General features: G+C 65.3%; 3 protein-coding genes and 1 long non-coding RNA gene across 4 annotated transcripts; 1 reads left to right on the forward strand and 3 right to left on the reverse strand.

The window, feature by feature from the left end:
• Positions 1 to 6614: 6614 nt before the first annotated feature.
• Positions 6615 to 13769, reverse strand: CILP2 (cartilage intermediate layer protein 2). Its single transcript, XM_064469350.1, has 9 exons — positions 13345 to 13769; positions 11663 to 11761; positions 11045 to 11317; positions 10599 to 10781; positions 10116 to 10274; positions 9750 to 10010; positions 9504 to 9612; positions 9250 to 9407; positions 6615 to 9147 (listed from the first exon to the last, which is right to left on the reverse strand). The coding sequence occupies exons 1-9, from the start codon at positions 13403 to 13405 to the stop codon at positions 6755 to 6757; spliced, it is 3696 nt and encodes a 1231-aa protein (XP_064325420.1). The 5' UTR covers positions 13406 to 13769; the 3' UTR covers positions 6615 to 6754.
• A 751-nt stretch (positions 13770 to 14520) lies between these two features.
• YJEFN3 (YjeF N-terminal domain containing 3) lies at positions 14521 to 20868 on the reverse strand. The gene is made up of 6 exons (XM_064469901.1): positions 20822 to 20868; positions 18060 to 18168; positions 16183 to 16293; positions 15975 to 16088; positions 15384 to 15534; positions 14521 to 14747 (listed from the first exon to the last, which is right to left on the reverse strand). The coding sequence occupies exons 1-6, from the start codon at positions 20866 to 20868 to the stop codon at positions 14548 to 14550; spliced, it is 732 nt and encodes a 243-aa protein (XP_064325971.1). The 3' UTR covers positions 14521 to 14547.
• A 605-nt stretch (positions 20869 to 21473) lies between these two features.
• NDUFA13 (NADH:ubiquinone oxidoreductase subunit A13) lies at positions 21474 to 23011 on the reverse strand. Its single transcript, XM_064469510.1, has 5 exons — positions 22854 to 23011; positions 22583 to 22661; positions 22122 to 22193; positions 21976 to 22045; positions 21474 to 21709 (listed from the first exon to the last, which is right to left on the reverse strand). The coding sequence occupies exons 1-5, from the start codon at positions 22945 to 22947 to the stop codon at positions 21590 to 21592; spliced, it is 435 nt and encodes a 144-aa protein (XP_064325580.1). The 5' UTR covers positions 22948 to 23011; the 3' UTR covers positions 21474 to 21589.
• On the forward strand, positions 22981 to 26766 carry LOC135316331 (uncharacterized). The gene is made up of 3 exons (XR_010375718.1): positions 22981 to 23120; positions 24730 to 25484; positions 25516 to 26766. It is a non-coding gene; the product is annotated as an uncharacterized LOC135316331 (long non-coding RNA).
• Positions 26767 to 27639: the final 873 nt, after the last annotated feature.

Genomic DNA, 27639 nt, shown 5'->3' on the forward strand with positions numbered 1-27639 from the left:
GGGCATCCCAGCCCCCAGGGGTGAGAGGAAAATCTGGAGACGGGAGGACTACCCCTGGGTTGAGGAGGGTTGGGTTAGAGATCGGTTAGGCAAACTGGATCCTCCCAAATCATAGAATCACAGAAGGGTTTGGGTTGGAAGGGACCTTTAGAGGTCGCTAGTCCAACCCCCCTGCAGTGAGCAGGGACATCTTTAACCAGCTCAGGCTGCTCAGAGCCCTGTCCAGCCTCACCTGGGGTATGGCGTAACTAGAGCGCGGAGTAACCAGGTTATGGGGTACCTGGGGTACGGAGAATTAGGGGTACAGGGTACTCGGGGTATGGCATACCTGGGGTACAAGGTGTGGGGTAACTGGGGTAGGTGGCACCAGCCTGCAAATCCTTCTGCAGCACAGCCTCCCCCCCCCGCCCAGCCCAGTTCTGCCCAGTGCAGCCGTGCTGGCTCCGGCTGGGCAAAGGGGCTCTGCTGGGGCCAGGATCCAGCCCTGGCTTCTGGCAAGTGCTTGGCCCCGTGATGTCCGCGCCGGTCCAGGCTTTCACGGGATGATCCCATCCAGAACACTCCTCGGCTGCTGTTCAGGAGGGTTTTTGGCAGGGGGGGAAGAGCTGGCAAGGGGAGGAGGGTTAGAGGGTGGGGAAGGGCTGCGAGCCCTCCGCTCCCGTCCTTGGGGAGCAGCATCGCAGTCCAGCCACCGCATGGGCTGGTTTTTGGAAAGCTGGGAGCGGGGCTGAGCCAGCGCCTGCTCTGCTTCTGATGGGGAGAAATTCGAAACGCTCTTTTTTCCAGGAGTTGTCCTAAAATCCTGGGGTTTTTAATGCTTTTCCTGCTGCCATTTCTCTGCAAGGAAACATCCCCTAAGCAAAGGCAACATCAGCTGGTCCATCGCTGCCCTGAAGGACCCCAAAGCACTGGGGGGATGGGGAGAGGCACCTTTCTGGGTCCTTTCCCGGCCACTGCTTGGGGCTGGGAGGAGGTGGGAGTGCACAGGGATGCGGGATACGGGGTATGGGATGCGGGATGTGATAGCTGGATATGGTATATGTGATATAAGACATGGGATGTGGCTATGGGATGTGCGGTATAGAATTCAGGGTGTGGGATGTGGGATGCAGGGTATGGGATACAGGGTGCAGGATATGGGAATATGGGATATGGTTTGTGGGATGTTGGATGCAGGATATGGGATGCAGGAATATGGGATATGGGATGCAGGGTATAGGATATGGGTTATGGAATATAAGGTGCCAGATATGGGATATGGGATGCAGGATAAGGGAATATGGACTATGGGATATGGAATATGGGATGCAGGATGCGGGGTAAGGGTAGCACGCTGCAGCTGCAGACATCACTGTGCCTGACACCAGATCTGATAATCCAAATAAATCCAAGTCCGGCCAAGGTGGTGCCTGTGGGAGCAGCCCAGGCCAGGCTGGAGCCCAGGGGGTCCAAGGGGGTTGGGGGGGGGGGGCTCCTGTAGTTGCCGTGTTTCTGCAGCCAGCTGCACGCTGGTGCCACTCTCCCTGCCACCATGGCTGTGCCGGGGAGCCCAGACCCCCAGCACAGAGCCCTGGCACGGGCCACCCAGCCCCAGGGATGCTCCGGCTGCATCCCGGCATGCGGAGCCAGCGGCCACCGCCTCACCTTTCCTTCCCCCAGCTCCAGAAATAGCTGTTCCACTTAATATTTTTATTCTGCTGCTTCATGCGATATAAAAAGCAATGGCTGTGAAATTACAAACACACAAAATATTTACCAAACTTCAAGTTTTTGAGTCAGATTTTCAACATCTGGAGAATTAAAAGGCTCTGGCAGATTCCGTGAGCTGTCAGCGTAAAGGCTTTAAATGTGTTGTTATTATTATTTATGGTCTGGAACCTGAAAAGAAACGAAGGCCAAAGGTTTCAAAAATAGCTTGAAAAATGGGAATGGATGTTTTTTCCAGAACCAGCTCACTTTGAACAGCGAGATATTGAGATGCAACTCTTAAAAAATATAGCTAAAAAGCAACGGGGAGAGGAATGCGCATCGTCGAGGGCTGCCCTGAAGCTGCCCCGGCGTGGTGGAGCTCGGCCGTCCCCGTGGTGTCCCGCCTTGGGCTCGCTTCAAAAAGCAAGCGTTAGTGCTCTGGGCAGCCCTTCTCCTTCTTCCCACTGTTTTCCCACAGATCCCCGCTTCCAGTGGCTCCTTTCCCTGGGGACACGCAGCGATAGCCCCCGGTGCCCCGGCTTTGCGAGGGGTTGGGGAGGGTCTCTCACCTCTCGCGCTGTCCGTGTTCGAGGAGTGTTTGTTTTCCTCCTCCGGCAGGTTGTCCGGCGGGAGTGCCGGGAGCAGAGCAGCGTCTCTTGGCCAGACGGCCTGGAATTCGGCAGCTGGATCTGGCCTGGCCTCGCCATCAGGGCAGAGACGGGGAGCTGGCACCTCCTGTGTCCCCCCACAGAGATGCTCTGGATGCCCGGGAATGCTCCAGTTTGGGCTCCCCAGGGATGCTCAGGTTTGGGGTCCCTGGGGATGCTCTGGATGCCTGAGGATGCTCTGGTTTGCGATGCTCAGGTTTGGGGTCTCCAGGAATGCTTGAGTTTGGGATCCCCAGGAATGCTCAGATTTGGGGTCCCCAGGGGTGCTCCAGTTCAGGGCAGGGGGTGGAGGAGATGCCTCCTCACCCGCAGGGGCTGGAGCCCTGGGCAGGCTGCGGCCCCTGCAGCAGCAGTGCTGGGTGCAGTGCAAAGGAGCGAAGCCAGCGAGGAGGGGGTGCACAGGGGAAAGTTTTTGGGCTGCCGGGGGCCAGGGCCGGCATGTTGGGGCAGGTTCTGCGATGCTCCAGGCCCTGCTCAGCCCTCACCCCATGGCTTGGCCCTGGGGAGGCAGTGGGGCAGTGGGCCCCCCCCATCCCCTCGGAGGGGCTGAGAGGAGGGTCCCAGGTGGGCACAGTGCCTCTGCTTTTCCCTTTCATCCCTTGACTGTGCCTGTTCCTTTTCAGCCTGAAACGTGGGTTTCTCGCCTATTTTGGGTTGGCTTTTCGGCTGGTTTCTTTTATTATTTTAATTTAGGCACTGTCATTATATTTTCCATTATTTAAAAAAAAAAAAAGAAAGAAAGTGAGCAGCTTCCCAAGGCGCTTTCCAGCTCCCGGCTGCTGCTCAGAGCAGCTTTTGTTCCCAGCCAGCGACGTGCTCGTGGGGCACAGCGCAGCAGCACCCCCTTCCCGCTGCTCGTGTCCTGGCTCCCGCCTCCCCACGGGGCCAGTGGGGATTTTGGGGGGATGCACCCCGATGTGGGAATGATGTCGGGGGGTGGGGGCTAAGCAAATGGCAGCCCCATTCCCACCACGGGGGCCCCGTCAGCGCCGAAGGACGTGCCGATGTGCCGGCACACCATCCTGCTCATTTATGTTGGGCTCCGGCCATCCCTAATTGCTGGCGGGGCGGGACAGGAGCTGCCGGCCCCCAGGCTCCTTTTTCCCTTCCCCGCTTTGCTGTTCCCTTTTGGCTGGGGTCCGGGGGTAACAAGAAGCAGCTGAGCCCCCACCTGCCTTTCTCATCACCACAGGGATATGCATCCCACATGGAGACAGGCTCTCCGTGCCCCCTCGCCTGCATCCCACCTCCCAGGAGCCACCCCAGGGTGTTCCCATCCCTCTCTGCCGGAGCTGGATGGACCCACCAGCGCTGGGTGCAAGCAGGGAGTGGGGAAGCGTTGCATCTGCACCTCGCCCACCCCCAAAACCCACAGCCAGGAGCCACTGTGCCCCATCGCTTGCCCAAAGCCGTGGGGGTTTGAGGGGATCCTTGCTCGGGCCCCAGCCTTCCACCTGCCCGTCGTGGAGCTGAGCCGGGAGCATCACTCATGCCAAGAGGCTGAGAAGGCCAGAAAAGGGCAGTTTCACCCCCAAAGCCATTGTGTTGCAGAAAACCCCTCTGGGGTCTCCATCCTGCAGCCTGCGGGTCCAGCGTGGGGGTTCCCTCCCCAACCCCCTGGGTACCCCACTCTAGAGCCACAGTAGGTCACACAGAGCCTCGTGCTGGTGGTTTCTGCTGACGATTACGAGAATGAGAGACAAAAATGTCCCAGCTGGCAGCCTTGGACACTCAGCCGTGTAATCAGCCTGGGCTGGACTGTGAGGCTCAGCATCGCCTGGAAGCCGGGAGGGGCCGGGGGGTTATTTTGGTACCCGATGATGCTCCACAGCACACGGATGCAGTGTGGGTCCAGCCAGCCCCAGCCAGCACGGGGGGCATTCAGGGCTGGGGTCGGGACCAAGGGGCTCCTCATCCACGGGGCTGGAGGTTGTGGGACCCTCGGGACTGGGTCTGTGTGGAGGGTCCCACACCCAGGGGGGGAGCAGCAGGAGGATTTTGGCTGCAGCCCCCCAGCCCAGCCCCTAACCCCGGGCAGGTTTCCAGCCCTCGGGAATGCGGGGCTGGGCCGGACACCCAGCACGGACCTCCCGCAAACCCGGCACATCCCTGCATGTGTGCCCCTGGATCTTCCTTGGTGTCCCTGGGATTGGGGGGAGCCCCTGGCCACCCCCTTGGCTCTCCCCTGCACCCATCTCCCCCCAGAGCCTGAAGACCCCCACGGCATGCTGCCAAAGGTCCCGGCCGCCGCTGGGATAGGATCTGGTGAGACGGAGCAAGGCGCAATGGTGAGCACGGGGCTGCAAATGGGGGTGTCTGACTGGCTGCTTTTTGTCCTTTTTTGCCCCATTTTTTTCCTCCTGATGCCATAAATAGCAGCAGAGCTGCAGGAGCTGCTTCCATCTGCCCTGCCTGCGCAGCTGCCTCCAACCAAGCCAACCAGATGGTGGAAAACAATCCTGCCCGCTGGCACCCCCCCGGCCCCCGGCGCTGCTGCCAGCGGTGCCCACGGGGGAGCATCCGCCGGCCATCCCCATGGCGGGGGGGGACGTGGCTCCCAGTGGGGCAGCTGCCAGCACCCAGGCCCAGGCAGCACCCAGGCTTTGGGGTGCAGGGTGGGAGCCCCAAGATGGGCTCCTGGCATTGCAGGTGCCTCCTCCCACGCCGCGCCGCGGCGTCGCCCACCCGATGTGCCGGCGTCCGGCTGCAGTGGGTTCCCATCCAGGCGGGGTGGGGAGAGGGGCTGGGGTTTGGCGAACCCCCCCCCTTGTCCCCCTGGGTGCCCCGTGTCCCCTTTGATCTCGCGAGCGGCCGCATCCAGTATAAGGGTGAAAAAATGCCATGTCACGGCCAAACCATGTTGTAAAAGGGAAACGTTGTCCCGGGAGCGGGGGGGTTTGGCCCCATAGACCCAGCCTGTTCCATTACAGCATCCGCCAGGAGCTGTGGGTGGGAGGGAGCGGGGGGTGGGGGGGGGCACACACGCCTGCAAAACCCACCCGGTACCGCGAGCCAGGCAGGACAGATAGACGTCAGATGGACAGATGGACCTGCAGCCCTTCGCCCTAGCCGAGGTCACCCAGCGGGTGCCCAGCTCCTGTGCCGGGCGCATCCTCATGCTGGGTGGGGGGGGCTATGGGGCTGGATGGGGCCCCCCCTCCCCCCAACCTGCCACGTCCCCCAGCCACGGGGAGCTGGCGCGGCTCCCCCCGCACCGCCGCCAGCCGGCTGAACCGGGCCCAAGGCAAACAGGAGCCGCCAGGACAGTGCTACCGTGCAGGGCGGGAGGCGATGGAGTGGTAGGGGGGAACACGTCCCTATGACACCCCCTCCCCTGCTCGGGTCTGGGCACCCCCAGAGAAGCCCAGCAGCCAGGCGGGTGTACACACAACCATATATTTCATAATAAATAATGTACAAATCCGCACGCGCCCTCGGTGTGCGCCGGCACCGCTGCCGCGGGGCCGCATCCTGCTGTCGCCTCTTGCTCGCTGCCCCGGCGCACCCCAGGAGTTGGGGGGGGGTCTCAGTGCTGGGGAGGGGGGTTAAGAAATGCACTTTTTTGGTTTGTTTGTTTTCACCTGGGAAAAAGGTATTTGGGGCAAAAATGCTTCCAAAGGGAAAAACAACCGGGTCCGTGGCAGCAGGATGGGTGCGGGATCAGGCCAGGCTGGGCTCTGCGCTGAGCTCGGCTGAAGGTCACGGGGACCGAGCCTGGCGTCCCAGGCACGCCACACGCCACCGAGCCCCCGCGGCCGGAGAGCTGGCACTGTGCCGTGCCGGGGCAGAGAGCGCAGGGAGGGCTTTTTATCCATATCCTTGAGTTTTTTCCCCAAAAGAAACCCCACGTTTCCTTGTGGGGCGCTGGGCAGAGGCATGGCAGATGCAGCAGATGCTCCTGGCTCCCGGCACCCTCGGCCAGTGCTGGCCCCAGCATGGGCACACGGGAGCCCTGCTGCCGGGCACGGGGCAAAGCGCCGGGCAGGGAACCCCTTCCCATCCCAGCCCCTTCCCCTATTTTCTTTCACCCCCTCTTTTATTCTTTTTTATTTAAATAACCCCCGTGGGTCCGCGGGGCCGCTGCCGGCACCACTGGCACTGCGGTCCCCGGGGCTGAGCACCAAGAGCTGCCCCGCGTGGGGCTGGGGGCGAGGGCAGAGGCAGCACCAGGGAGGGGCTGGTGAGGCTGGTGGGGGCTACCCGCTGTCACCCCCCCTCCCCACATCCCGGCAGCCCCCTGCCCCACTGTTCCCCGGTGGCATGGTGGGGAGGTCCCACTCCATGTGTCCTGTGTGTCCCCCCCCCACCTCGGTCGTTATAAATGAGTGCGGGTAAAAGCAACGGGGAAAGGGAGGGCAGAGCTGAGCTGGGGAGGGGGCATGGGGGAGCCGCGGCGCTCACGGCTGCCCCCGGATCTGGCCCATCCTCCGCCGGCTGCTGGGGGTCTGGCGAGTGGCCGTGGGGCCCGGGGCTCGGGCACCAGAGGCGAAGTCCATCACCTCGGGGGGAGCCCGGCGCATCTCACTGGCCCCCATCTCCTGCCGGATCTCGGCCAGTGCCTCGGCCGGGGCCGTCAGCAGGCGCTGGAAGAAGCTCTCCCGCCCCACCGGCCGCTCCTGGCAGGTGAAGGTAACGGCCGTGCCAGCGTCTGCCTTCATCTCCCGCGAGAAGCCGTCGGAGGTGCCGTCGAAGCAGCGGCCGATGGCAATCTCCTTGGCCAACCGCGGGTTCTGGTCCGTCACCGTGTAGATGCCGTAGTTGTGACCCAATGGGTCGACCGGTGCCAGCATGGTGAAGGCGGCTGTGTGGTTGTTCTCCGCCACGGGCGGGTGACGGCTCAGGTACTCCCGGAGGAGGCTGTTGATGGAGGTGCGGCGGCAGCTGCCTTGGGGGATGATGGAGACCAAGGTGCGATCCACCAGGCTCTGGTCGAAGAGCATCCCGCTGCACTTGAACTCCACACAGGCACCTGAGGTGTTCTCCAGCAGCATGTCCCGCACGCTACGGATGTCACGCAGCCCGTAGAGCTGCCCCCGGGTGCGGGGGTGGCTGCCCCCCACATTACGGGACCTCACCATGTACTCCTGCGGCCCCTCGATCTGCACCTTGATGAAACAAGCCCTGAACTCCTGAGGGTTGGGCCACCATGACAGGTAGTCACCAGTCCAGGAGGTCAGGTCGCTCTCCTTGAAGGGCACCACGTTGTACTCGTACCTGTCCACTTCCACGCGGTAGAAGCGGAGGTGGTTGGCGCTGACCGGCGCCTTCTCGCACTCCTCGAGGCTGCGGTAAGGGTAGATGGGGCCATTGGTCTCATCAACGTTGTTGGGGTCGGGCTTGGCCACATTGATTTGGAAAGCCGTCTTCTTCAAGTCGGGGTCATCGTGATCCAACCGGCGGTAGCCCAGCTTTCCCAGGTAGGGCTGGGACACCCCAATGATGTTGGGGTTGAGCTTGGGGCTGGAGGCCGCAGCTTCCAGCTCCTCCCCACCCAGCGTGGCAGTGACATACGCCGAGTAGGCATCCGGGCGCTGGCCGTCACAGAAAGCAGGCAGGCAGGCGCCGTTGGGGCCCGTCACCACGCTGTCGAAGCGACCCCATGCCCGGGGGTTGGCGGGATAACCAGGCTGGGGCTCCAGGTTGATGAGGCTGATGACCACCCCTTCCAGTTGCTCGTAGGGGTTGAACTTCTCATTGCTGTAAGCCCTGACCTTGACGAAGCAGCGGCGGTCTTCCGGCACGTCCAGGTTGAAGAGACGCCGCTCCCGGACCTCCAGGTTCCCCACCAGGAAAGTCCTCTCCTCCCTCTTCTGCCGGCTCCCCCCGGCCAAGCGGAGATCCCCCTCCTCCTCCCACAAGCCAGTCTCAGGGTTCAAGGACCACAACTTCATCTTCTGCAGGTGTTCCGGCATCTGGACCTGCCCCGCGTCCATCCGCACCTCCACCGGCCCCGTCTGCAGCACCGCACCGCTCTCCCCTTCCCGAAAATCCACGGCAAACATGCCGTAGGTCCTAAGGGGGACGATCTCCCCATCAGCGTTGGCGAAGCTGAGGTCGCTGGAGGCGGCGCTGGCCGTTGCCATGTCCCTGGGGTCTAGGAAGGTGACACTGGCTTTGACTGTGCCCCTGAAGACCTCCCCAGAGGGACGGAGGAAGGCACCGGGGGGAAGGATGAGCTCCCCGACGGGCTCCCGGCCGCTCGCCTCCCCCAGCGGGATGGCGTTGCTCTGGCTGCCGTCCAGGTCCACCGGTTCCTTCTTCCGCAGCATCTTGACCTCCTGGTAGATGGCACCACCGCGACGGTTGAAGGGCAAGACCTTGATGGCATCTACAAACCGCTGCTGCCGGTCCACGAAGCGAGCCACCAAGCGCTGCGTGTCCGGCGGCACCTCGATGGTGAAGGAGCCTTTGTAGCCGGTGAAGCCGACCTTCCTCCCACCCAGGAAGATCTGCCCGAAGCGCAGGGGCTCACCGGTGTCGGCTGCCGTCACCCGTCCCTGCACCAGGACGCGGGGCTGGGCGCAGGGTCCGCAACCGCACTCGGCCACCACCTTGATGGGCAGCAGGGAGCCGGCACAGGGGATCTCCCGCATCTCCATCCTCCGCACCCCGCAGCAGCGCCCTGCTTCCGCCCCGCACCCCGACTGGTCAGCCAGGCTGCCGGCACACGGGGCGGGCGGGCAGCGACCCACGTTGTAGTAGCGGGAGCCGGTGGCATCCTGCGGGCACTCGCTGGGCAGCTCCACAAGGCTCGGCTCAGGCTCCGGCTTGCAGCTCTGCTGGCCCTGGGCTGGGGGGGATGGAGGGGACAGGGGGGGTTAGGGTGACCCTCCTCACCGCACGCCCCATCCCAGGATGACGCTGCTGCTAACGAAGCCCACCCCATTCTCACCCAGCACGGTGAGCTGTGCTGGCGCTGATTTGATGGCACCCGCCTCGGTGCTGGCTTTGCAGTGGTAGGTGCCAGCCTGCTCCGGCGCCAGCCCCCGCAGCACCAGGCGGCTGCCATACCGGTGCACCTTCCTCTCCAGCAGCGTCCCGTTGTGGTACCTGTGGGGACAGGGACAGGCTCAGTGGGGACGTGGCCAGGGCTGCCTTTCCCCGCCATCCCCAGTCCCGGCTTTCTGCCACCCAGACCCTGCTCACCAGTAGTACTTCTTGGGCACGGGGGTGCCCGAGGCTTTGCAGCAGAAGGTCACCTCCTGCCCGGCCACCCGCACCTTCGTCTTGGGGTGCAGCACCATGTAGGGCTTCTCTGCAGAGGAGGAAGGCAGCAGAGGGTGCAACGAGCCGTGGCTGCCCCCCCGGATCGCTCCCCCATATCGTGCATCCTCCGGGGAGGTCCCTCGAGGGGTGCACGGCTTGGCCCCTGCCCCGCACCGCGATGCTCACCCAGCCTCCGCAGCATCACGTGTGCCACCGCCACGCCGGAGCCGTTGGAGACGACGGGTGCCAGTCCCGGGGCGAAGCCCTCGCGGTGGGCGCTGACGTTGGCGGCGGTGCCCTCGCACAGCCCCGCCGCGGCGAAGCGCCCGCGGGCATCGCTGCGGGCCAGCAGCACCGGCGGGCGGCCCTCCAGGTAGACGCGGGCATCCGGCAGCGCCGCACCCGTGGCGGAGACGACGGTGCCCTGCAGCGTGTGCTCGGGGCAGGCTGCAGGACAGCATGGCGCTCAGACCCCATGGCCACGGCCGGTGGCAGGGCCACGCGGGTGGGGGGCAGCAGGGAGGGGGGTCCCCACGCCCCGACGACAGGTACCTGGGCAGGGCGAGGGGGGGCATTTCTGCACCTCGGTGGGGCGGCCGGTGCACGGCACCTTCTTGGCTTTCTTGCAGCTCCGGCGCCGGACGCGTGTCCCGGCGCTGCCGCAGCTGCGGGAACAGGGACCCCAAGCGCCCCACTCCATCCACGCTGGCTCTGCGGGGGGAGATGCCGGGTGGGCATCGGGCACTGCGCTCCCCCGCAGCCCCCAGCCCGGGGGCTGCACCACGGGGACACGGGGAGGGATCCCCAGTTGAGGAGGCTCCATCCAGCCGCCCATGCCCGGCCAGCCCTGGCTCACCCCCACACACCCCTGCCACGCTCTTTTTACCAGCACGGCCTCTGTTATTGCAATTAAGCTGACGATGTGCAGGTGGTGGTGGTTTTGCCCCTCGGGACCACTCACGCCACCGGCAGCGGGGCCTGGGAGAGCGGCCGGGGGGGCAGGTGGGTGCCGGCGGGGGGTGCCAGGGTCCCTACCTGGGCAGGGGCCGGCGCTGCACGGCCGTCGCTCCATGGCTTTGCCCTTGCACTTGAGCTCCTTGAGCGTAACCGCCAGCCGGGCGTTGACACAGCGACGGGTGCGGGTCTGGGTGCCACTGGTGCCGCAGGCGCTGCGTGAGCAGGGGCTCCAGGAGGACCAGTGTGACCAGTAGATGTGCTCTGGGAGATGGGGTAGAGGTGTTAACTGGGGACCCACCACCTGCTCCCAGCTCCATGGGGGACATGTTGCCCCCAGGATGGTGCCCAGCGCCGTGCAGCCTGGGGGGTGATTGCTGGATGGGGGGGCTCCCGGCAGCAACCAGTGGGTTGCAGCAGCAGGTGATGAGCAAGGGGTGAATGCAGCAATGGGTATGGGGCCCCCCCAAAGTGCCAGCAGGGTCCGGGGAGGGGGTTGGTGGGACACGGCGGGGACAAGAACTCACCCAACGGGCAGAGGAAGCGGATGTGGTAGTTGGAGCAGGTCTTGCCCTGCGGCTGCTCCTTGTTGATGCAGCGAAAACCCTTCTTGGGGCTGACATGCACCACCTCGCCCACCTCCTCGGGCAGTTCCCACTCGGTGGTGCGGGCCTGGATGGCCACCGGCCGCTCGCAGACGCGCCCGCGGTAGTAGAAGCGAATGGCGTCCAGGCTCTCGTAGTCCCCGTCCCCCCCGGGATGGTCGATGTTGAACCAGGACGTCCACTCGGCTCCTCCACCTGGGATGGAGCGAGCCCTGAGCACGCGGATGAGGAGCAGACCCCCCCTCTGTCCCTAAGCACCCCAGGGTGCCACTGGGGCTGGGGACAGCTCAGGGACACCGAGGGCTGCATGGACAAAGGATGAGCAGGTGAAGCTCGTGGGGATGGAGGGCACAGATGCAGCGTGGAAACCCCGGGGTGCGCGGGGTGGGCACCACGTCCCTGCTGCAAGGGTCCCACAGGGGGAGGATGGCACCTCCTGGGCTGGCGTGGTGGGCGTTGCCCCCCACAGCCCCTTTGGGGTGTCCCAGCTGTGGGTCCCCAGTGGGACGGTGTCCAACGGGGGCTCGGGGACAGCCGTACCTGCCGTGTCCAGGTCGAGGTCTGCCAGGCTGGGGGCTGCTTTCCAGGGCTTCCCCGCCGTGACGCTCTTCCCCGGCTCCGAGTCGTTCTCCAGGGGCTCTGGGGGAAGCATGGGGTGAGAGCACCAGGCATTGGGGCACGCTCTCCCCAGGGCACCCAACAGCACCCAGACGGTCCCTTGCCAAGCCATGGTCACCAACATCGTGCAGCAAAGCTCAGCCAGCACCGGGACAGACCACATCCCAGCAGCGGTGGGGACCCCCTCCCGCCCTGAGCCCCCCAACCCTGCACCATCAGCAGGGCAAGGGGCTCAGGGTAGGATTTACCAGCTCCACAGGGCCAGGCTGGTGGTGTCACCATCCAGGGTGGCCAAGGATGGGCTGCAGCCTCCCAGCCAGCCAGGGATGGACTGAGGGCCAGCCGAGGCTGGTGCTGCGTGGCAAGTCCGGCCACGCCAGGCCCCATGCCATGTCCACAGGCTGCACACCGGGAAAATGCTGCCTGCAAGGTCCTGGCTGCCCCAGGGTGAGCTTGGTCCCAGGGGTGATGTGGGATGGGGAGACAAGCTGGGGTGCCCACGCATGCACTTGCTGTGCCGAGGCCACGGCATGAACCCGGCGTCACGCCGACCCCCACCAGCCAAACCGGGATGCAGCAGGAAATTAGGCTGTAAAACCACAGCTGGCAAGGGGAGACGCCGCCACGGCAGCAGCTGGCCCAGGGAAGCTCGCTGTACACCCTGGGTGGAGGGTGTCCCCCCCCAGCTCCCACCGAGCCCGGCCAGCCACATCCCATGGGAGTGAACCCCAGTGAGCTGGGGTCTCCAAGGGGCCCTCATACGGGTGATCCAGGGTACTGAGACTGGGGGTTCAGCCGTGCTGGAGGGGATGGATGCAGTGAGCAGGTCCCTGGAAAAGCACACTGGCCCCTGGTGCCTGTCACCCACAGGCACTGGGCAGGATGAGGCCGAACAGCCAAGACACCCCTGTGCAGCCTGGACCACAGCGAGTACCCCACAGGCACCCCACAGGCACCCCACGGGCATGCAGTGGGCACCATCCCTCCACCAGCAGCAGTCCCACAGCAGGGGGGACTCGACCGTGCCACCTCCTGTGCCCTTCCCAGGTGGCCGGGAGCTGGGGGGACAGCAGGACCTGTCTCAGCCCCTGTTCTGCAGGTGGATGGATTTTGTTGCCAGACCAGGGATATTCCTGGCTCAGTCTCGTGCAGACGCTGCCCTCGGCACCTTGCGAAGACACCCACGAGTCTCGGGGGGGGGCTTCAGCACCAGGGGGCAAATGCCCCATGGAGCAGCTGGGGTGGCCAAGCCAGCCGGGGCTTCCTGCAGGTGCTCAGCGAGCTGGTGCCAGAGCAGGCAGGGCTGGTGGGGACACGGCGCAGGGCACATCCCCATCCCTCCGGTGACACGGTCCCAGGTAGGGCAAAACCGCCCCGAGCCTCGCCAACACATCCTCCCACCGGCAGGTGCCGGAGGGTCCGTCCCCAGCCGTTGCCACCACCCTGGTACGCCTCTAACCCCGGCACACATCTGGCGAACGCTCAGCCCCATCCCCGTTGTGCCCCGCATCGTTGCCGCCAGCCCCCCAGGAGGGCAGGGATGCCCCCGGCCGGCGGCAGGGATGGGTCCCCGCACCGTGGTTAGGCGGCAGACCCGGCCTTACCTGGTGCGCCAGCACCGTGCAGGGCGGCGAGAGCCAGGAGGGCCAACGCCAGCTCCCCCATGGCTGCCCGCACGGCGGCAGGTCGGCCGGTGACTGCGAGCGCAGCGGCAGCGCGGGTCTATATATGAGGCCTTTCCCCCTTGCGCCGGCAGACAGCAGCAATCGGCTCCTGGCACTCGGGGCCGTCGGCTCTGCCGGGGCTGGATCGGTGTCAAGAGGGAAGCGGGAAGGAGCCCTCCCTGGCGAGCCGGCCACGCGCCGCTGCTCGCCGCTCCAGCCCGGGAAACTTGAGGGTTTGTTTTTGCAAAGCTGCTAAAATTGGATGCACTTGGGAATGCGGAGGGGGAGGGAAGGGAAAAAGCCGAGCAAGCCCGACCTCGGCGCTCCTGCGGTTGGGGTCGGGGTGCCAGCACTCCCCTGGCACCCGCTGCCTTGGGGCACGGCGGGCTGGCGGGGCCGGTGGGCGCCCGCACCGTGACCCGGCCCACGTGGGTGTGCTGGAGCCGCCCGCATCCTGATGCTGAGGCGGAGCTGAGGCCGTGCAGAGCTCGGTGCACCCATGGCCCCGACTACCCCCCCCTCCCCGGGCCTGCAGGGTGCAAAGCACCCGGTAGCACTGGTGTGTGATGGCAAGGGAAAGGTGATGGGGTGGGGACCCCACCCAAGATCACCCCTAAACCACAGCCGCCTGTGATTGGGACCGCAGCCCCCTCCCGCAGCCCCGCTGGCGGAAATCCCGGTGCCTTCCCTGCCTTCCCCGAAACCCCACCTGCACCGAGCTCCCGCCCTCATCACTGCCCTCCCTGATAATTAAACACCCCATAGCGAGGGGTCTGCTCCCACCACCATTCCCCAGCGCGTTTGAGGGTTTCAGGCAACTGGGGATTGGGGCAGCACGGGGGACCCCCACAGCCACCCACAGGACCCAGCGGGTGCCCACGTCCCCATGGGACAGGCGACAGAGGAGGTCACACTGGGTCTGTCCCCAAAAGCGTGTCGGCGACAGGTCCCAGGGGATGCTGCGTGGAGGGGGTCAAGCTGTGCACGGGACCAAGTCCCCCGGTGTGAACAGGGCGTGGGGCCGAGTCCCGGCACAAGGTCCCACCCCAAACCCTGCCAGGAGGCCACCGTCCCCTCACCCCACGCCCCCAAGCAGACACCGACCCCGGGGAAGAGCCACCAAGCGCTTTATTCCCGGGGGGCTCACAGGGCCACCACGCACTCGGTGCCGGGGTACTCGGGCGGGTTGAGCTCAAACTTCTTCTGCACGTCGTAGGGGAGGAATCGACCGGCCACGAAGTGCTGGCGGCCCAGGAAGCGGCGGGCGCACTGCTTGGGCGCTGACAGCGACACCAGGACGTCGGGGCTGATCCCGCCGCTGCTCCCGGCCTCCACATCCCACCCTGCGATGGCAAAAAAGACACGGGGAAGGGGGTCATGGGGGTGGCCCCGGGGGACACGGTGCTGCTGGCGGCCCAGAGCCGGTGCGCTGGTGGAGGATGCTCTGGGGCGGTGGAGATGGGAAGGGCACGGGGAGGATGGGGTGCGTGTGTGTGTCCCCGACCCAGCATTGCCACCCTACGCGGCTCCGGCCGCATCCTGGCACCGTGCGGGGTTTTTCTTGCTGGGGATTCACCGCGGCCGTGCCGAGGGCTCCTGTTTGCTCCTGCGGCGGGGGTGGACGCGGCGGGGGGGGGCGTAGGGGGGTGATGGCAATTCCAGGCCTGGCCACCAGACACCCGGGTGTTTTCAAATTACATCATGTCTCAGTTCAGGGAGTTTGTTATTTATCGTGGATGCCCTGAAATGCATCCGTGAGGAGCGGCTGCCAGCCCTGGCTCCTGGCGGGGATGCTGCCAGGTCGGGGCGGGGGGAGAGCAGGGGGTCCCCAGGGCTGTCCCCACCCTGGGAGGGCACCGCAGGGGCTCCCCGGTCACCCAGGCACCGAGCCCAGGGTGGTGCTGTGGTGGGCAGGGTGACAAGCACCCCGGGGGGGGGTGGCTCCTATCCTGCCCAGGGGGCTGAGCGCGGTGCCGGACCTGAGGGCACGTCCAGGCTGATGATGGGGATGCGGATGTGCTTCAGGGTGCTCAGAATGGCAGCGCAGGGCTCCCTCCCCCCGCCTGCCTCCGCCTCGGCTCCCAGCACGGCGTCCACCACGGCGTTGTAGGCGTCATTGATCAGCTGCACCTGGGGGGGACACATGGTGGGCAGCGGCTGCGGGGGGGTCCCCCGGCCACCCCTGCCATGGGACAGGCACCGAGCCCCACGTGGGGATCCCGTCTTCCTGCCTAAATAGACTCACCCAGCAGCTACCGCCAAAAAACGGGCCCCCCAGCCGAGGTGGGGAGGGGGGACGAGGGGCGCGGTGGCGGGGCAGAGCCCGGCACGCCGAGACGCGCGGCCTCGGCCAGGGCAGCGCTTTTGGGTCACATTCCTCTCGCCGAGCCCCGGCGCTTCCAACAACAACAGAGCCGGTGGCTGGCGGGGCCGCGGCAGCCGCCGCTGGATTTCATGGCATCCCCGGGCTCCCAGCAGAGCCGGAGGCGGGCGGGGAAGGAATAAAAAAGAATAATAAACTCAACCACGTCAGCCGGTGAGCGCGGCGGTGGCGGCTCGGGGGGGCTCACCTCGGTGGGGAGGTAGGAGAGGAAGGGGATGTCCATCTTCTCGCACTGCGTCGTGAAATCCCGGTACAGGGGGTCCGGGGAGCGTTTGGGGTAGAAGATGGTGGGCTCGTAGTCCTGCACGGTGGAAAGCGGGGATGTGGTGTTGGATCCTGGCACTGCTCAGGGATGAAGAGGAGGAGGAGGAGGAAGGGAGGAGGAAGATACCTACAAAGATCCGCAGGTGCCGGGCGCACACCAGCCCGATGGCCCCGTTCTGCGCCGGGCCGCACACCACCAGCACCGTGGGCTGCTTCCGCGGCAGGGAGGGCAGCGGGAAGGCCTGCCGAGAGGAGACGGGGATGTCACGCTGCTGCCAAGCCTTGTCCCCCCAGGTCGGCCCTGGGGATGGCACCCAGCACCAGGGACGGGGCGGGGGCAGAGGGACCAGGGCTCGAGGGGCAAATGGGCCCGTGGCAGGCATGTGCTGCTGGGTGGGCAGCACGGTGCGTGGTGGGATGGGGATGATGCACAAGGTGGGATGGGGACAGCACCCATGGCAGGATGGGGATGGCAGCCAGGGCAGGACAGGGCCTGTGGTAGGATGGGGATGATGCCGATGGTGGGAAGCCGACGGTGCCCACAGAGGGATGGGGATGATGCCCACGGTGGGAAGCCAACGGTGCCCACAGAGGGATGGGATTGATGCCCACGGTGGGAAGCCGACGGTGCCCACAGAGGGATGGGGATGATGCCCACGGTGGGAAGCCGACGGTGCCCACAGAGGGATGGGGATGATGCCCACGGTGGGAAGCCGATGGTGCCCACAGAGGGATGGGGATGATGCCCACGGTGGGACGAGGACGATGCTCAGGACAGGGATGATGCCCGTGGTAGGACGGGGCTCCCTGCCAGCCTGCAGGGAGGCGGCCACGCGCTCCACATACCAGCAGCCTGCAAAGGGAGGCTCTGTTTATCCGTTGACGGATTTTTTTCCTGCTCACGGTGCCTGGCTCCCAGTCCCATCCAACCGCCAGAGACCTGAGCGGCACGGCCTGCTCGCAGCCACTGGGGCGCTGGACAAAGCCGCACTTGCCTGGCCCTGGCCTTGCCCCAGCACCGGCCCTGCTGCCAGCTGCCTTGTAGCTCCCCGGGACGTGCTGGGAGGGGACGATGCTGGGGACCCTGGCTGGGAGGGGGGGACACCCAAGCTGGGGTCTATGGATGCTCTCCCGGGTTCAGCCCCACGAGGAAGAGGAGGATGCTCAGCCCTATGAGGAGGATGCTCAGCCCAGCTCTCCCCAGCAGGGGCTGGCGGTGGAGCTGGGGATGCTGCGAGATGGGGGTCCCTGGAGGGGTGGGCAGCCCCACACCATGGGACCAGGACCAGCCCTGAGGCAGCACCAGGATCCAGAGAAGCTCCAACACCCAAATATTTCCCCTCCTCAGGCAACTCCTCTGCCCTTAGAGAAAGGGAGGGCAGAAAATGGTCCAGACACCTCCAACGGAAAATCTGAGCCAGGTGGGCGCGGAGCTCGCTGGCCTCTGAGGCACAAGGCTGCCCTTGATGCTGCACCTCCGCTGCCCAGAGCCCTGCTGCTGCCTCCTCCTCCTCCTCCTCCTCCTCACATCCAGCATGAGCAGTTGGGGCTTCCAGCAACAGGAGAGCAGCGCCTGGGCTTGGGGGGCCCTGGGGAGCCCCCCAGCACCCTCCTCCCCGCACACAGCAAGGGCAGCCGGTGCCTGGCAGTGCCGACACCCCAGGGAAGGGCTGAGCACCCCCCTCCTGCGGAGGGTGTAACCCACGGCCTCGGGTGAGCCCAATTCACCCCAGGGGAAATAAGGAAGGGTGGCAGAGGGATGCAAAACAACCCACCCAGGGAGAGGCTCCAGCCCTGGCATGGCCAGAGCATCGCTTCCCGCTGGGCTCTGCCACGAGCCCCGTGTCCCCTGTCCCATCCCCACACCTTGCTCTGGGGCAAGAGGGTGACCGCAGCCAGGGGTGGGAAAAGCCACGCAGGGGGACAGGGTGGGATGAGGGTGGGAGAGCAGCCGGCAGCAAAGCCCCCGGCCCCAGCGGGGTGTCCCCAGCCTCACAGGTCACCTCACCTTGGTCACAGCCATGGCACAGGCATGTCCCCAGATCTCGATCAGCTGCTGCCGCCCGAACCGGTAATCCTCCAGCAGCTCCTTCTCGATGGCCTCCGCCTCCGCCTTGCTGCAGGGGGAGCAGAGCAAGTGAGGATGGGGATGACCCCCCACCCCTGGCACCGAGCCCCTCGGGACCCCGCTATGCCACAAGGGTGTGGGGCAGTGGACGCTCGGGTGTCCCGGGTGAGCGGGCTGGGGGCTCGCAGGGCTGACGATGGGCACAGCCAGCGGTGCGGGGCTTGGAACGTGCCCGGCCAGCAGATTTGGGGGCCTCTCACCACAGGGTGGGGGGCTGTGTTTCGTGCGAGGCATGGCCCTGGCAGCAGCCCCGGCTCGTGGGGATCGGGCTGTTATATAAAGGCGAACAATGCTGCGGTTGTTCCTTCGCTGCCGAGCCCAAAAGTTGGCAGGGTCGGGGAGCCTCCAAATTGGACAATAATTGCTCACATCTGTTGGCTCACCTGCGCTGCGGATGGGAACAGCGTGTGCCGATCCAGCGTGCCGCCGCTGCGCTTGTTATGGAAAGGACGGTGAAGTTTGGCCCCCAGGAGAGGCTGGAGTCAGGATCCCGGCAGCCCAGGGGTGAAAACCCACAGCCCTGTGGGGGAGCTGGGGTGCCCCGGCCATGCTCCTGGTTTGGGGGTGCACACTCACACCTCTCTTGGTCCCAGCTGTGGGAGGGGACCCACCAGCCTCTCCCACCACATGTAGGAATAGTGTGGTGCTACCAGCCCCGGGAGCTGGAGGGGTTATGGGCCGGGGTCCTGCTGTGTCCCTTGCTGCAGCGGGGTCCCACACAGTCCAGGCTGACCCCATGGACCAGCCACATCCCCTGGGTGTCCTGGCATCCCCCAGAGCCCCCATGTCCCAGCAGACCCTGCACTACGCTGTCCCCTGGGTGTCCTGGCAGCCCCCAGGGACTATTTGTATCCGACATCCCCTGGTCATTCTGGCAGACCCCAGGGAGGCCCCTATGCCCCAGCCGTCCTGGCTGACCCCATCCCACCCCATCCCCTGCATGTCCTAACAGACCCAGAGACCCCCAGGTCACTCTGGCAGATCTCACAGACCCTGCAGACCCCAACCCCTGGCTGTGCTGACAGATGCCATTGCCCCTGCATCCTCTGGCCATCCTGGCTGACCCCACAGACCCCCCCACATGTCCTGGCTGACCCCACAGACACCCAGAATAACCTCATCCTGCCCCATCCCATCTTATCCTTTCCCATCCCATCCATCCCATCCTGTCCCGTCCCAGCCCTGTCCCCAATCCTTTGGTGCCCTCTAGTGAGTCCCAGCCCAGCCCCGGCCCCACAGCAGGGTCCTGGGTGCAAATGGGGGGGGGAAAGGGGCCAAATCCGGCCCCCGGGCCCCGCTCCCGTGCCAGGGCTGGCAGAGCTGAGCAGGGCCCGGCGCAGCTGTGTTGTCGGGCGCCCAACAAAAGGCACGTTTCGGCTCTGACAAAATTCCCTACATCTGCTCCAGGGGAGAACATTGCCCGTAATCGCTGCTGGCAGGGAAACCTGGGCCCCGGCCCGGGCTGGCTCCCGCTGTCCTGGCATTGTCCCTGGGGAGGGGGGATGTCGCGGAGCTCCCTGGGTCCTGGCTCGCTGCCCCCCCAGGGAACAGCGTGTCCCCCCTCCAAAAGCTCTGGGGTGCATGTTTGCTACCAGCCCTCCCCGCTCGCCCTGGGCTTTGCAGCTTGGCTTTGCTCCAGGGCCCGGGGACGCAGCGCGGGGGGAAACGCTGCCCCTGTCCCCTGCGTAGGGGTAGGTGCCCCTCAGAGCCCAGGGGAGACCCAGCAAAGCCCGGTCCAACCCAGTTCAACCAAGTTACTGGTGCCTCCCAGAGCGGACGGTGGATGGCTGGGGCTGCCGCTGCGCTGATGGGGCAGAGACCTTGTGGGGAGCAGGAGGCAGGGGAGCCAGTGGATGAGGGGCTCGAGAGTGTCCCTCCTGCATCCCCTCCTGTACCCCGGCCCCAAGAGTGGGGCGCCCCAAGCTCTGCACCCCAGGCTCCGCATCCCCGCTCCACATCCCTCCTCTGCATCCCGGCTCCGTGCCCACCGCTTGTCCCTCCCTGGCACAGCTCGGCTGCGGGACCCCACCGTGCGGGGTGCAAGCGCAGGGACACCGGAGACACCAGCCCGGACCGGGGGGACCCCCGGCGTGTCACCCCCACTCCGCTCCCCGCGCTGGGGACGTGGCTGCCGGAGACATCCCTGCCGCAGCCATGGAGACCCGGGATGCAGTTGCTCTGGCAACCGAGGCTATTTGGGTACCACAACCCCCCCCGCCCTCGCCCCCGCGGCTCGGGGGTGCGAGAAGCCGGGGTGGGATCGCCCCGGGGGACCCACTGTCCCGGGGGACACGCGTGGGGACAGCGCGGGGGCCGGAGGCGCCGTATCGCCCCCCCGGCAGCATCAGAGAGGGCAGGAGCCGCCCCGAGGTGGGGGTCCCGGGGCAGCGGAGGATCCCGTCCCACCACCGGGGCCGCGGGAGCTCCCGGCGCCCTCCCGGGGTCCCCACCACATCCCGCGGGGACCCAGCACCGGCCACGTCCCTGCAGGCAGCGGCGACCAGCGCCGGGTGCGCCGGGGTCGTGGGGACCGGCTGGGTGGTCTCGGCTGTGGGCGCAGGGGCGGCGGGACCCCAGTACCCCCATCCCAGTGCTCCCAAGGCGCCGTCCGGGAGGGTGTTCCCCGGGGGTCCCGGACTCACCTGAGGTACCGGGGGGGCTCCCGGGCGGGACCGGGCGCGGAGCTCATACCGGGCAGCGGGACGGGGCAGCGGCGGAGCCCTGCGGGAGCGGCGGCGGCTCGGCCCCCCCCGGCGCTTCGCGGTGCCGCCCGGGGGAGGTGGCTCTGGCTGCCCCCGCCCCCCTGCCCCTCGCAGAGCACCCCCCCCGCACCCCGCACCCCCCCGAGAGGCACCTTCCCTCCTCCCAGCAACGGGAAGACGTCAAAGGCTCAAAAATCGATGGTTTTCACCCTGCTAGAAGCCACATCTGCGGCACCAACCACCCCAGGGCGAGCTCAGAGCCTGCAGGGCTGCTTCCCCCTGACCCCCCCCACCCCATGGGTGACACCAAGGGACAAGCCCCCACCGCAGGGGATGGGCACAGCAGGGGGTGCAGGTACCTGGCCCCTCCAGGGTGCTTTACAGTGGCTGGAGCACAGCCTGGCTCAGCCATTCAGCGACCGGCCACCTCTCGTAGCCTTTTCCCATGTTCCCACCCCAATCCACGGCTCCGGGAGCAAGAGTCAGGATCCCCAGACACACACGAGATGGGAAGCGCAGCAAGTGCCCCGGGAAGGGTGAAAATTCCCCCCTGGGGGATACGGAACCATGCAAGAAGACAAGTGACACAGTGTCTGACACCACGGATCCGTGTGGTTTTAATAACAGATAGCGGAACAGGCGGCAGCCACGGCTGCCTGCCCCGCGGCACCGGGAGGGGGGAACCGGCAGCTCGGGAAGCGCCGCGCCTCAGACGTAATACTGCAGCCCGAACTTCTCGTTGTCCATCTCGCTGGTGGGGCGCAGGTAGTAGAGCTCGTCCACCGTTGGGGGCACCCAGCGGTCGGTGTGGAACAGGGACTCGCCGACCTGGGTGGGGAGAGAGCGCTGGACAGGGATGGGCGCACCGTGCCCCCACCCCGGCTCTAAGCACCGATGGGGGGGCACATAAGCTTTACCCCTCAGCACAGCCCCCTGCACTGCTGATTCTTGGGGCGCTTCTTCAAGCCCCCACAACCCGAGCTTCCCAAGAGGTCTGACACAGACCCCAGCCCGCCACAACAGCCGGTTCCTCAGGGACCACCGAGGGGGAGCCTCTGGCACGGCCCCACCCCGAGCACCTGGGAGTCACAAACCTTCCAACCAGGAACATCCTTCATGATTTTGGCCTCCTCATCCAGGTTCTGCCGCAGCAGGCGGAGGGTCCTGCAGGGCACGGGAAGGCTGAGCCCGGGGCGCAGGGCCGTGATGCCCAGTGGGACCCCCCCGGAACCCCCCGTACCTGCGGTCCGACTCGGCCTGCAGCAGCGGCATCAGGGCGATGCGCGCCTCCAGGTCCTCGATGAGCAGCCGCCTGCGCGGGGACGGGACGGGGAGGGACGGGACAGGGGTGTCAGAGCCCAGTGGGGCACCGGGAGGCGAGGGGGGACACACCGGAGACGGCCAGAGGAACCGGAGCAGAGTCCCGGGGATGGGGAAGGAGGAGCCACAACCGGTGAGACCCCGGGGCAGGAGAGGGGAGGCGCGGGAGGGAGGAGGCGAACGACACCGAGAGGGACGGGAGGAGCCCCAGGACGGGGAGCACCGGAGGGGGTGGGGAAGCATCGTGGGGGGCTGGAGCACAATCCCGGGGATGGGGAAGGAGATGCCACAACCGGTGAGAGCCCGGGGCAGGAGGCAGGCGGGGGGGGACGACATCGGGGAGGGATCGGGAGGAGCCCCGGGACGGGGTGGGGGCGGCACCTGCGCTCCCGGTTCCACTTGATGAGGGTGTAGTAGCCCAGCAGGAGGCTGCCGATACCGAGCGCGAAGAGGCTGTAGCCTGCAGGGGGGGGTGGGGAGCAGGTGAGGAGCGGCACGGGGACACACCGGGGACACACCGGGGACACACCGGGGACACACCGGGGACACACCGGGGACACACCGGGGACACACCGGGGACACACCGGGGACACACCGGGCTGGGCCCCTCCGGCGCGGGGCCTCCCAGGCCCGGCCCGGCCCCGCTCCCCACCTGAGAGGCCGCGGCGCGGGAGGTGCCGTTTGTAGTCGATGGGCCCGTACCCGCCCGGCGGCGCCATGTCCTGCTTCACCTTCGGCGCCGCCATCACGGCGGCCGCGCGCCCCCCACTTCCGCCGCGCTCACCGGAAACGCGCTAGGCGGAGGGCACCACGTGACAGCGCCTGCCGGCCGCGTCTTAAAGGGGCAACGCAGGCGGCCGGAAAAGGTGTGTCCCGGCCCGGCCCCGTCTTAAAGGGGCAACGCAGGAGGTGGGAAAAGGTGGGTCGCACCCTGGCCGGTCCGGAGGTGGCTGCGGTCGTGACCTGTCGCCGAGAGCCTGGGCAGGGGGTGGGGACATCATGGGGAGCCCGCTGCGCTCCGTGCATGGATCCTGCACCCGGGGGTGCTTAGCCCCTGCGTGCACGCCCGGTACCGGGGCAGGGCTCCCGCACGCACTCCCCGTGCACGCCCGGTCCCGGTGCACGCTCTTCAAACCCCCCCTCCGGTGCACACCTCGTCCCGGGTACACGCTCCCCAACCCCCGGGGACTAAACCCCCGGCGGGGTGCGGCCGGGCGGGGCGGCTGTGGGAGCTACCGGGGGGCGGGGGACGAACGATGGGGTGCATCCCTTGGCAGGCAGCCCCCCGCCGGGTGCACCCGCACCCTCAAGCGTGCATCTAAAAGCATGTACCCAGCAGCAAACGTGTGCCAAAAAGCATGCACCCACTTTGCAAATGCGCGCCCAAAAGCGTGCACCCACTTTGCAAGCGTGCACCCACTTTGCAAATGCGCACCCAAAAGCGTGCACCCACTTTGCAAATGCGCACCCAAAAGCGTGCACCCACTTTGCAAATGCGCGCCCAAAAGCGTGCACCCACTTTGCAAGCGTGCACCAAGAGCAGCCGTGGTTAAGCACGCACCTTCAAGCGTGCTCCTACCAGCAAGCGTGCACCAAGAGCACAGCCACGGGCGAGCACATGCTAGTAAGTGTGCACTAAAAAGCATGCACCCAATGGGAAGCGTGCACCAAAAAACGTGCTCACGCTGGAGCGTGCCCCCACCGCTGAACAGGCCCAGCAGCGCGCTCCCCCCAGCCCCTCGCACCCCAAGCCCTGGCTGTGCTCTGTCCCCTCTGCCCAAAGGCTCCCACAGCTATGGGTGGCACCGCAGCCAGCACCCACCATTGCATCTGTGCAACACCCCAGCCCCGGGGGTCCTGGAGCAGGAGCAGGGCGAGGACCCCCGCAGCATCCCGCACCCCCCAGGGGTGGTTTTCCTTGCACCCCCGGTTCTGTAAACCCTCGGTTGTTTCAAGATCAAGGTCACTCTTGTCTTAAGCTCTAATCGGTGGCCGTAATCCCTCAGCTGCTGCTGGGACTTAATAATTTTGCAGATGGCGTGGCTGAGGCCACTGGGCAGGCGCTGCCGAGATGCTGGGGGCAGCCCCGGGTGGGGGGAACGGGCACCCTGTGGAGGGGGGTCGCTTGGGCTGAGCCCCACGGGCAGCTCCCGGCTTTCCCCAGCACCGCTTTGCTCCCAGATGCCCATGAGAGCCATGAGATGGGGGAGGATCCTAGCCCAAATCCTGCCCTTGGAGGCTTGGCCCCGCTGCAACCGGGAGCACCTGGGCTGGGGGTGGGACAGGGAGGACACGGGGTGAGCCCAGGGATGGCCGTGGTCCTCACGGGATGCACCGGTGGATGTGGGAAAGCTGAAAGCCTCCTGCTCCTCGGCCCATGTTGAGCAACCCTGTGGGTTCGTTAGAGCCAGCGTGCAGAGCCAGGGTCTTCCTCTGCATCTGTTGCAGCTTGTTCAGCCTCTATAGGAGCAGACCAACTTGCTTGGCTTCCCCGGTACTGAATCATTTAATTGCAACCGAATTTGCAGGAGAACTGAGCCGAAATGTGGGCAAAGCCCCTCACGGGGGAAGGAGCAGCCGCTCCCTGACCCCCTTGCTGGCTCTGGGCCTCGTCTTGCCCCTGCTTTTGCAGAGATGGGAGTCAAAGCCAATGGTGACCCGTGATTCGCACCGACGTCCGCCGGGGAAGCACATCTCAGGGGGGAAACACGGGTGTTCTCTCCCCGTCCACGTGCTTTCCCTGTGGGTGCCCCTGGGATAAGCTGCACCTTTGGGCACAACCACAAATCCAGGTCTCCAGCAGCTTCGTGGCCTGTTGGGAAAACAAAACCGTCCCTTCGCTCCCTGGCTGTTGGCCTTGCTCACGCTCGGAGCACCGAACCCAGCCGGAGCAGTCAGACCTCAGCCCCCTCCGCTGCCGCTTCGGAGCTACGGCTTCCCTGGGGGGTCCCCGCTCCCACGGCGGGAGCCGTTCCCCCCCCCCGTCTGGTCCCTTCATCACCCCAACGGGCCCCACGTGCTCGGGGTCAGGCTCTGAGCTCCTGCTCCCCCGGGACTCTGAGTTTTTTTCCCTTTGAGGGTGCTCCAGAGAAGAGGCTGCACCCCTGGGGGGGCCACCCCTGCGACAGCTGCTCCCCACCAAGCCTGGGCTGATGGAAACCTCCCATTCCCTTTGTTTTCCCCACTCTGGGAGCATAGAAAGCCATCGCTGGCTGGTGATTAAGCTCACTGAGGTAATGAGCCAAGGAAATGAAGGTGTGGAGGGGTTGGGGAGGCAGCACAGGTTTGTTTCTTTTTTGGGGGAGGCAGCACAGGTTTGTTTCTTTTTTGGGGGGAGGATGTAATTTAAGCAGGAAATCACCGAGGCCATGGCTCGGATCAGCTCTGGACTCTGCGGATGCTCCAGCCCCACCACACGCACCAAGGAAATCCTGGAGAAAACCCCCAAAGCCACATCTGGGGGGTGGGAGGTTAAAGATGAATTAACGGGAATTAAAGATGCCGGACGAGGGGAAAGGGAAGAGGAAGAAATTCAGCCTCATTTCCCAGCAGACAGGGTTTTGGTTGCTGGGTTCAGAGTATTTAATGCTTACCTGGGGATTTTTCTGCTAGCAAATTACCCTAACGAAGCCGGCGTGACTTTGGCAGGACACCTACGCGTGTTCCCTGATCCAGCCTGGCTGCGGACGGGGAGGGAGGAGAAAAGCAGACCAGTCAGCTCATTTACAAAGGGAAAAACCCCATCGTCGAGCAGCCCAAAGCTCCCGGCTCCCATCCACCTCGGAAGCCAAACTTCTGCATTTAACTCCACCCGGGTCCGGTGGCGTTGCAGGATCCTGAGACCCCCCGGGCCGAGGGCTCCCGGGCTGGGGTGGGGGAGCTCCAGTCTGAGGGACCCTCCATCCACAGGGAAAAATGGGGCCAAATCTCTGTCCCACCACTAGCTCCGTGCAAAGGCATCCCAGGACGTTTCATGCCTGTTAATTGCCAGAAGGTGCAAAACCATCGGGTTTTGCTCTTGCCTCCCCTGCAGCGGGGAGGAGGGTGCTGGGGGACGGGCTGGAGCAACACCCCGCACCGGCGGAACGCCCCGCGGTGCCACCTCCCTGCCTGCAAGGCTCTCAAAAAGCCAGGCGTCCGGTCCTGGTGGCACAGGAGCAGCAGCACGACGTGGGAACTGCTGGGAATAATGTTCCTTGATAGAAGGAAAAGAGCCGCCCAGCAAAGAGGGGCTGCCGTGGGTCGGGGTCTTACCTCGACAGGGGGTCAAGATCCCCCCTGAATCCTGAGTTCCCCCAGTATGAGAGCCTGGGGTGACAGGGGCACCACGCAGCATCCGCTTCGGGAGGAGCTGGCTCACGCCGAGGATGGTGCACGAGCGGGGTCGGGGTCTTTGGAGCAGCCGGAGCTGGGGGACGAGTCCCTGGAGCCGCCCCGAGCTCGGGTGATGGGCACAGGGCTGAGTGCCGGGACTGGGGGGTTGCATAAATGGGGTTATTTCCACGTCATAGGAGGAAGGAACATGTTTGATGAGGTTTCCACGTACCGCCTGAACCCATAAACATTGGTTTTGCCCTTCTCTAGGGCTGTCAACTCAGAACCTCGTAAATCCCATCAAACAGCTCCATCCGGCTGTTCGGAAACGCGGGAGAAGCCGGTTTCGTAGCACGCCACCCACTTGTCTCACAGACCTGTAATTAGCAGAGCAGGAGGCTCCGACCTGGCGCTAATTTTAGGAGGAGACTTCAAGGAGTCGGTCCTTTCTCTGCAGGACGATGGTCACCGGGAAGAGCACCCAAGGGCTGGTGTGCCGAGCTTTTAAGCCTGACTTAAAAGTGAGGCTTTATTACTGCAAAAAGGGAACAAACGAAAGTCCTCAGAAGTCATTGTTTCACAGCTTGGGCTGGCAAATTCCTTTTTAAATAAAGAACTTTTGTCCTTGGGAATAGAATTCCTTATTCAAATAATCATCATTAAGGCAATTATTAGGCTTTTGCTAAGCAGTATCTCAATACTCCCATCCGATTCGCCTGGAGGAAGCTGGCCTGGCTGGGTCCAGCACCCCCTCGGCCACCCACCCCGCTCCGAACCGTCCCATTTGCTCCAGTCTGGGTCAGCCTAAAACCCATTGATGGCCTCCTTCCCCATTGCTGCCGAAGTCCGGAGAGGGGAGCGGGGAATTGACATGAAAAACAGCTTTTTAATGTTTTACTTGTGTTTAAAAGGGTTTTTATATATCTCTGCCCGGTACGCCTTAAACCTGCTGTGGCTGTAATGACAAAGAGGGGCTCCGTTGTCCATCGTTTATAATTTAATAGCAAAGAAGGTGTTTAAAGAGCCAAACTTTCTCTTCTTTGGCTGCATTGATCACAGCCTAAGCTTTTCTCCTCTCCCTGGCTGAGGACAGCACGAGGGTGCAGCACATAAGGGTGCAGCCG

Source organism: Phalacrocorax carbo, chromosome 19 (genome assembly GCF_963921805.1).
Source record: "Phalacrocorax carbo chromosome 19, bPhaCar2.1, whole genome shotgun sequence".
Taxonomy (NCBI): Eukaryota; Metazoa; Chordata; class Aves; order Suliformes; family Phalacrocoracidae; genus Phalacrocorax; species Phalacrocorax carbo.

Coding starts and splice junctions, on each gene's coding strand:
- CILP2 (XM_064469350.1), bottom strand. CDS start 13,405: ATGGGGGAGCTGGCGTTGGCCCTCCTGGCTCTCGCCGCCCTGCACGGT. Junction 11,762..13,344: donor GCACGGTGCTGGCGCACCAG/GTAAGGCCGGGT, acceptor TGCTTCCCCCAG/AGCCCCTGGAGAACGACTCG. Junction 10,275..10,598: donor CAGCGCCGGCCCCTGCCCAG/GTAGGGACCCTG, acceptor CTCCCCCCGCAG/AGCCAGCGTGGATGGAGTGG.
- YJEFN3 (XM_064469901.1), bottom strand. CDS start 20,868: ATGAGCTCCGCGCCCGGTCCCGCCCGGGAGCCCCCCCGGTACCTCAG. Junction 16,089..16,182: donor CCCGGCACCTGCGGATCTTT/GTAGGTATCTTC, acceptor TCCACCGTGCAG/GACTACGAGCCCACCATCTT. Junction 15,535..15,974: donor TCTCCTACCTCCCCACCGAG/GTGAGCCCCCCC, acceptor TGTCCCCCCCAG/GTGCAGCTGATCAATGACGC.
- NDUFA13 (XM_064469510.1), bottom strand. CDS start 22,947: ATGGCGGCGCCGAAGGTGAAGCAGGACATGGCGCCGCCGGGCGGGTAC. Junction 22,662..22,853: donor CCCGCGCCGCGGCCTCTCAG/GTGGGGAGCGGG, acceptor CCCCCCCTGCAG/GCTACAGCCTCTTCGCGCTC. Junction 22,194..22,582: donor AAGTGGAACCGGGAGCGCAG/GTGCCGCCCCCA, acceptor GTCCCCGCGCAG/GCGGCTGCTCATCGAGGACC.